Here is a 7,659-nt window from a genome sequence, read left to right as displayed (position 1 = left end):
CAAGGTTTGAAAATGTGATGTCTTGAAAATGGAATAAGATAAAAGTGAAAATGATTTATAAGTTATAGATTACATAAAAAAAATGAAAGAAAAATTTACTCATTTTTATAAGAAATTAAATATATTAAATATGAAATAATTTTCAGAGCGTTACATAACTCAATTGACTTTAGTCACAACAAATAGTGAGTCAACCTATACATGGTAGGTTAACTCACTTTAACAGTTGAAAATCTAACTGACAATATCCATTATTAAAATTATTTAAATGAGGTTGTTACGTGATTTGCTCATATTTGTGATGAGCCAAACTTTTGCCAACCTTAGTAGATTGGTTGGATAAATTAGTTGGTTCACTTATGTATTTAAAAAAACACAAGAAAAAATAATAAAAATGATATGAATAATTTGTATTTAGAAAAGTTAAAGGTAGTAAAGGAAGATGATAAGGAATTAAGGATGGTTAGTTGGTGAATGGGATAGGGATTTGTTGTTCCCAACCATGTCCCCAACTACGTTCCTGGTCAATCATAATAAAACAAAAATGATAAAATTATGAATATTTAATTTTTTTAACTAACATCACATAATAGGATTAATTTAGGACAGAGTTTGGGACATCAGATTTTTGTCCGTTGATAGTGAGGGTGTGGAGGTAGGGATAGACCTATGGTTTATCGTATAACATGCAAAATTAGGTCATATCAAGCTTTTTTTTTAATATAAAAATTAGGGTTATGGTTCTTAATAAGTCTATTTATTAGTTTAAATAACTCAAGCCTTAGATCATCTCAAAGGTCTATTATACCTACTGGATTGACTTTTGTAAAACAACAAAACCTAGAAATGTTCATATTAAAAATAGTTTAAAAACCATGGAACTCATGTTCAGTATTAGATATGTTTGTTTACATGTTTTACAATATAACAAATTCTTAAATAGACTAAGTCAAACCTAAATATTTTTTGGGTATGAGTTCCTCGTGTGATAATAATGCGCTATTGTGAGAAATAAGAACACTTAATAGACTACTAAATCTTAATTGAACGGTTAAGATTAAAAGATATATGCACATGATTGTCAAATGACCAATAACCAACTTTTAATCTTAATCATCCATGATTGGTTGTAAGACCCAAATTTATTGTTCTCCTAAGAACTTTTCTCACACAGTCAAACTTAAATATGAAAACATATATTTAAATAATTAAATGGGTGAAAGTTAGACTAATAAGTGTGATACATGTGGTTCTCTTTCCAACATAATCCTAACAAGTGTTAAAAGCATTTAAGAAGAGAATCTAGTGGTGAAGTTATTTTATATAACAAAGTGAAATTTACTTTCCAATTGATATAAGTTCTACTATTATATTATAAGTAACATTGTCCAAATTAAATCAACTTTAACATAATTTTATCTTTAACATATACTAAGTTAGACAATTCAGACTTGACCTAATTAATCTTAAACGAGTCTTTAGATTGAAACAATATATCTGATCACTATCAAATTGAAACATATCACAAATATCCTTAGTTTTTGGAAGCGAATCTTAACTTATTTAATTTTAAGAGAGTCTTTAAGTTGAGTTGGGTCATCTGACTGGGCTGAGCACCTTACTCCCTCAATTTTAGTGTTGTGAGAATTAAATATGACGATATGATATAATTGGCCCGATTGTTGATCAGACTTAAAAATAACTCTAGTTTGTAATTTTAAATGAATGATGGTTGGACTGTTTTGAATGAGGAAAATTTTGGTCCAATCGTGTTAAACTAGAATAAATTGATAAGTGAGCAAAATAGTTTATTTAAAATTTAAAAAATTGAATATTATTCTAATATTTTGTTTTACTTTAGTCCACAAAAGATAAAGAAAAATTACTTTACTATATAATTATATATTTATAAATAAAATTTATTAATTATATATGAAATTTGGAAGTGAGTTTAACTGTTTAAACTTTAAACCTAATACGAACCCATCAGATTTCATAACAATGCTCAACCCATAGACTTGTTAAGATCACGATGACGACACTTGTAATCTTGGATGGTTATTGGATTTTTTTTTAATGTTGTTTATTCATAATAATCTCAAAGAAGGTGAAGGGAAAAAAGAACCAACGAGCGAGAGAAGGCTTTGTTCCGATCATTTCTAACCTTAACTCTATCTCCATTTGCATCATTCAATTCTATGCTCTAGCTTGTGTCACTTTTCATCTCATCAATGCTCAAATTTCTCAGGTTCTATCTTCGATCTTAGTTCCTCTCTCTTCTCTTCACCACCATTATAGTTCTGTGATGGCACAGTACTGAGCTATATGAGTTGATCATGTGGTAAATATAACAGAACTAGTAAAAAAATCACACCTTTTAATACCCTTTTAAACCCTTTCGACAATTCTGTTTGCCCAGATCACTGTATCATTAGTTTGTAGTATATTTGTTGATACTGTTTTGTACTATTAATGTTTAGAAAATAAAAAGCTAGGTTTTTTTATCAATAATTTCATTGATTTTTTCACCACAACACCAATTGCTGAAGAAGGTATTTGAAGTTAATTGGAGGATGGTCTTAAATAAGTTATTATTAGATTGCCTTGGACTTGAAGCTGTTGGTGGAAACAATGATAACATTGTAAAAGACTGTGTTGATAATGCTGACAGTGGCAATGTAAAACAAAAAAACTTGTTTTATCAACTTTTAAAGATGTATCGAGAGCTGAATCGAGACATTGTTTGGCCTGTGTTGCCTTTGCTCGTCGATGGTCGAATGCTGGATTTGTACAGACTGTTCTCCCTTGTGAAGGAAAGAGGTGGGCATGCTGCTGTATCGAGGAAGGAATCATGGGGATTTGTGACGAAGGAATTAGGTTTTGACCTTCGAGTTTTGGCTTCGGTGAAAGTAGCTTATGGCAAGTATCTGAATGATTTTGAAGCATGGCTCAAGACGAATTTTGAAGATAAAGTTTTTAGAAATGGGATTCATGGATACAGTTGGGGTTTTAAGCCGTTGCCGTTGGAGATAGAGAACGAGTTGAGAGGCCTATTGTGTCCTGATCTAAAGGAGAAAGACGATGAACATGATCTAGAGGAGAAATACAATGAAATTGGTCCAAAGGAGAAAGACGGTGAACTTGAAATAAAGGAGGAAGAAGATAAACTTGTTGAGTTAAAATTAAAGAAAATTAGAAAGTGCATCGATTCCGTTAACCACAAGAATGAGACAAATTTATTGGACACCAAAAATCAAAATAACATATGTGAGGATGTCCAAAATGTACATGCTGACGACAAAGAAAAGTTATGCATCGGTGATAAGGATGATCGTGCTACCTTGGATAAGGAAGATATCGAGAAGGAATATAACAATCGCAAGCGGAAGCGGGAAGCATTATCTGGAATGCTAAACTGGATGAAGCATATTGCAAAGTGTCCTCTGGTTCCTGTAACTCCACCTATACCAAAACCATTAAAGTGGAAGGAATATAAAGGCCAAGACTTTCTTTTCCAGTTACTGAGGGCAAGAGAGGTTCTGCTGTTGAAACAGTGTGTAGAACCAAACGGGGGACCCACTTCTTTCAAGGTATGACTTTAAAGCGCACGGTGATTTTATTCATAGATCTTTTTTTAATTTTATGTTTCATATCCTGAAGCAAATCAGTATGTTTCACTTGAAAGAGTAGTTATTGTTGTATTTTATATATGTTAAGTATTATGATATGTCTAATTCTGCCTTTGTGATATGTATATAATCTCAACATGTTAGTTTGTTAACTATATTAGTTATTTTACAATCCCAAATATTAACCCCTGCTAACTGCTAAAGGTCAATGTTTCCCAACATGCAAAAACTTCTGGGCCCAAATTTGGATTTCTAATCATTGCACTTCATAATGAGAAAGATAACATGGCCAAACATTTAAAATAGATTTATTTATTTGTTCATTTTGTATCAACTCATAAGAAAAGAGTTATTTGCGTTACGAGTTTCTATTAAGACATTAACTGCAATAGAGTTTGCTCTAGAAAGAGTGAGCCTTAGCACAAACGATGGTTAGTTTGCTAGCCTTGTGACGTGGTGGTCACAGGTTCTAGTCATGGAAATAGCCTTTGTTCATGGGGTCAAGGTTGCATACCCATGACCTTCACCTTAACGTACTATTGTGCGAATCTCGTGCAATAAGAACTTAGAATCGAGGATAGGGATTTAAATTTCATAGATTACCTATAAACAGGACTTCAGATCTAATCTCTACTACTAGGTCTGTGTTTTCCATATACAACGTCAAGTGGAAAATGGGCTGACTTACCAAATACAAATAATAATTGGGCCGAATCCAGGTTTAACCTAACCTTACCATAGTTACCCAAAATGTGGTATACATGACTCGTCATCGTCACTTTTTGTAGTTATATTAAAATTTTACAATCTTTTCTTTACAACAAACCTGGTACGCAATTCATAGTATGGTGTGTCCCATACTTGTTTCGTAGGGTTATTGAGCAAATCCGATAACCATGCTAGCAACCCTAAAGTGAACTTTAGCTACCTGTATCATTTAATCAAGGATTATTTGTCAACTCATTAAACCTTTTTATTATAAAAATAATGGCGGCTTGGTACAAGATGCTCTCATCTAGTGGGGCTTGGGGAAAGTAGATGTATGCACCTTCTTTAGTGAAGAGGTTATTTCTAGTTTTTTATTATAAAGATATGCTTTAGAATTGAAATTACTAATTTCTTAATAAATTACAACATTTAATCAAGAAAGAAGCATAACTGATCACTTATTGTTGACATAAATTGCCTTTGGAACTGTTGTGTTGAAGTTTGTTTGTTTTCACATGTATAATGGGGGGAGGAGGGGCTGTGAGGCCGTCACTCTGTGCATGACTCTGTTATTTTCTATTTTATGCGATGAATATTTGAACTTTCTGAGCCAGTGCTTGCCACGTCTATCTACCAAGGCCAAATTTGGGTTAATGGATGTTGGCTTAAAGCCTTTAAAATTATTTATATCATGCATGCATGCTTAATGAAGATTTTGCTTTGTAATTGGGTTATTTAGTTTAAAGAGGGTGAGCCTTGACAAAAAGGTTGTTGCTTAGTGACAATGAGGATACAGGTTCATTGGAAACAATCTCTCCGCTTGCAGGAAACAATGAGGATACGGGTTGTTGCTTGAGGATACGGGAGCCTCATGCATTGGGGCCTTAGTTGGTTATTTAGTTTAGTAACTTATATATGTTGTGAGCGTTTAATTTTCGGTTGGATTTTATTAAATGATAAAACTAATAGGGTTATGGTGACAATTTAATATAATGTCAGAAATTTATTTTCAGGCTTAAAAAAATTGACTTTTCTAGTGAGTCAGTTAAACAGCCTATGTCATTTTATTTACTCTGTAAAGAAAGCAGTTGTGTCTTGGTTTTGTTGTTTTACCATGTGGTATTTTACGTGGCTTAATGACATGCTTTAGAGTGTAAAGAAAAATGACTAATTTAGAATGCCAGTTAGTAGATGTGATAATAAATTTTGTTTTCAGGATTGGTGAATGAATGTATTATGAAAAATATCCCTGATAACTATGAGATTTTGCAGATGCTCAATCTCGGACATTGTATCATATGAGATTTTGTTTCTAATGTTTGTCTGAGTAAGGGTATTTTTTTATATGGTCCTATCTTTGTGTTTTAATTGTTTGGATAGTAAGTTTGGACCAGGTTCTGAACCTACATCAATGGAATTAAAGACGCCCAAAAATAACTTCGTTTGTTTATTTGAATTTTCGGGAGGGGGTTGCTATACTTGTCTTTCTTACAGTCTTAGCCATAGCCCAAAATTCTCTTCTATATTTTCAAATTGAAATAGGAGCATCAGCTGGGCTTTTAGGAGATTGTTCCCCTTTACGTCAAGTGGTATCGGTTCTTGTTTGGATGGGCTGCTCTTTCTGACCTTACAGAGGCCATGGGTTCCACATTGACTAGGTGTGAGATGCATGACCTAAAATTTAAGCTTGAGAGAGAGAATATATGGCGAGTTAAGAGTTATGAAGGGATGCTTTGGAATTAACAAGGTTTTCAATTAAGTAGAAGTGAAATAGTTTATACGGAATGAAAGTTTAGCAAAATGCGTAGTAGCTCTGGTTTGGAGGTAAAAATTAGAGATCATATCTTATCACAACTTGCACAATTTAGGTATCTTAGATCTATATAGAAAATGCATCAGTAATAGATGTAGAAAGGTTGATCATAAATAGGATAGTCTAATAAATTGAGGCAGTGGAAAACTAAGAAATAATTTTAGTTCAAATATTAAGAAAGAGTTAGATCCGCATGACCTTTCTAACGACGAGTTAGTTTCTTAGCACAGAGAAGTTTAGTTCTTGTACTCAACCTATTCACAAAAGGCTATTTATACTCTTTAACGGGTCTTTTACTAGTTTCCTCTTCACATGGTCAATCCACTTAAGTTTATCAACCTATTGTATGTTTTGCAGAATCAGAAGATGCATCCTTCCATGTACGAGGATGAAGTTGCTGGTGGTCACCATTCTACTGCGAGATTGAGATGTAGTGGAAGGCAGCCTACCACTTTTAAGTCTCGCTTGTGCTCTTGTTGCAATTCACATTCTGCCGATGGAAAATGCCCACCGAAGAAAACTGCAAAAGTAGATTTGCTGACTGCAAAGATCATGGCGAAGAAATCTGGTGATAAGGTTTGGACAAAAGAGAAAGTTTCTATTGGCCCTCATCACCAAGCAGAAGTCCCAGAATGGACTGGTGTTATTTCTGAGAGTGACTCTAAATGGTTAGGCACGCCAGTATGGCCTCTGCCAGAACACGACTCAAAACCGGATACTGAAACAAACCTTATTGGGAGGGAAAGAAAAGATAAGTGTAGCTGTAAAATTCCGGGTTCTGTTCAGTGTCATAGATTTCATATTGCTGAAAATAGGCTGAAATTGAGGCTTGAATTGGGTCCTCTATTTTACCATTGGGGATTTGATAGTATGGGCGAGGAAGTTTCACTTCAATGGACAAGTGTAGAAGAAAGGAGATTTAAGGATTTGTTGAGATCACATGCTCCCATTTGGAACAACACATCCATATACTTTCCAAGGAAGAGGAGAAGAGACTTGGTGAGCTATTACTTCAATGAATTTGTTATCCAACTAAGAACTTATCAAAATCGTGTGACTCCAAATAACGTTGATAGTGATAACGATGAAGCAGAATTTGGATCTTTTGGTCATGGTTTCAGGATGGACGCTCTCGGGGTTCAGCAAGTTTTGCCAGAGTGTTCAGAAAACAAGCAGTGCACTGATTTTGAGTATTAGACAAAATTGGAGTCAAATTTTGATAATTTAAACTCTCTTCCTCAATGATCAGCAGTGAGTGCATTCTGAGCTTGCAAAGTTGCTATTAATTTTGTTGGTTGAATAGAAGTTTTAGTGTAGTGCTTCTTGAAGGCTGCACTTTAGTGCTCTAGAACTAGTCGTTTAGTCTGAGCATTGCATGAACCTCTCAATTTAATGTTTTTAGTTAGTTTTTTGTACATTACATTTTTACAAATGAACTAGTCAGTCTTAGCTTTTTTACATTATAATCCTGACTTTAGAATATTTGGATCTTGGGATAGGATTGATTTT

General features: G+C 33.7%; 1 protein-coding gene across 1 annotated transcript; it reads left to right on the top strand.

Moving 5' to 3' along the window:
* The first annotated feature begins 2,092 nt into the window (after positions 1-2,092).
* Positions 2,093-7,653, top strand: LOC109337370 (AT-rich interactive domain-containing protein 2-like). The gene is made up of 2 exons (XM_019574336.1): positions 2,093-3,590; positions 6,508-7,653. The coding sequence occupies exons 1-2, from the start codon at positions 2,574-2,576 to the stop codon at positions 7,345-7,347; spliced, it is 1,857 nt and encodes a 618-aa protein (XP_019429881.1). The 5' UTR covers positions 2,093-2,573; the 3' UTR covers positions 7,348-7,653.
* The last annotated feature ends 6 nt before the right edge of the window (positions 7,654-7,659 follow it).

This window comes from Lupinus angustifolius, unplaced genomic scaffold (assembly GCF_001865875.1).
Source record: "Lupinus angustifolius cultivar Tanjil unplaced genomic scaffold, LupAngTanjil_v1.0 Scaffold_5_162, whole genome shotgun sequence".
Lineage (NCBI taxonomy): Eukaryota > Viridiplantae > Streptophyta > Magnoliopsida > Fabales > Fabaceae > Lupinus > Lupinus angustifolius.
The sequence above is the reverse complement of the archived record's forward strand: the minus strand, read 5'-3'. Positions and strand labels throughout refer to the sequence as shown.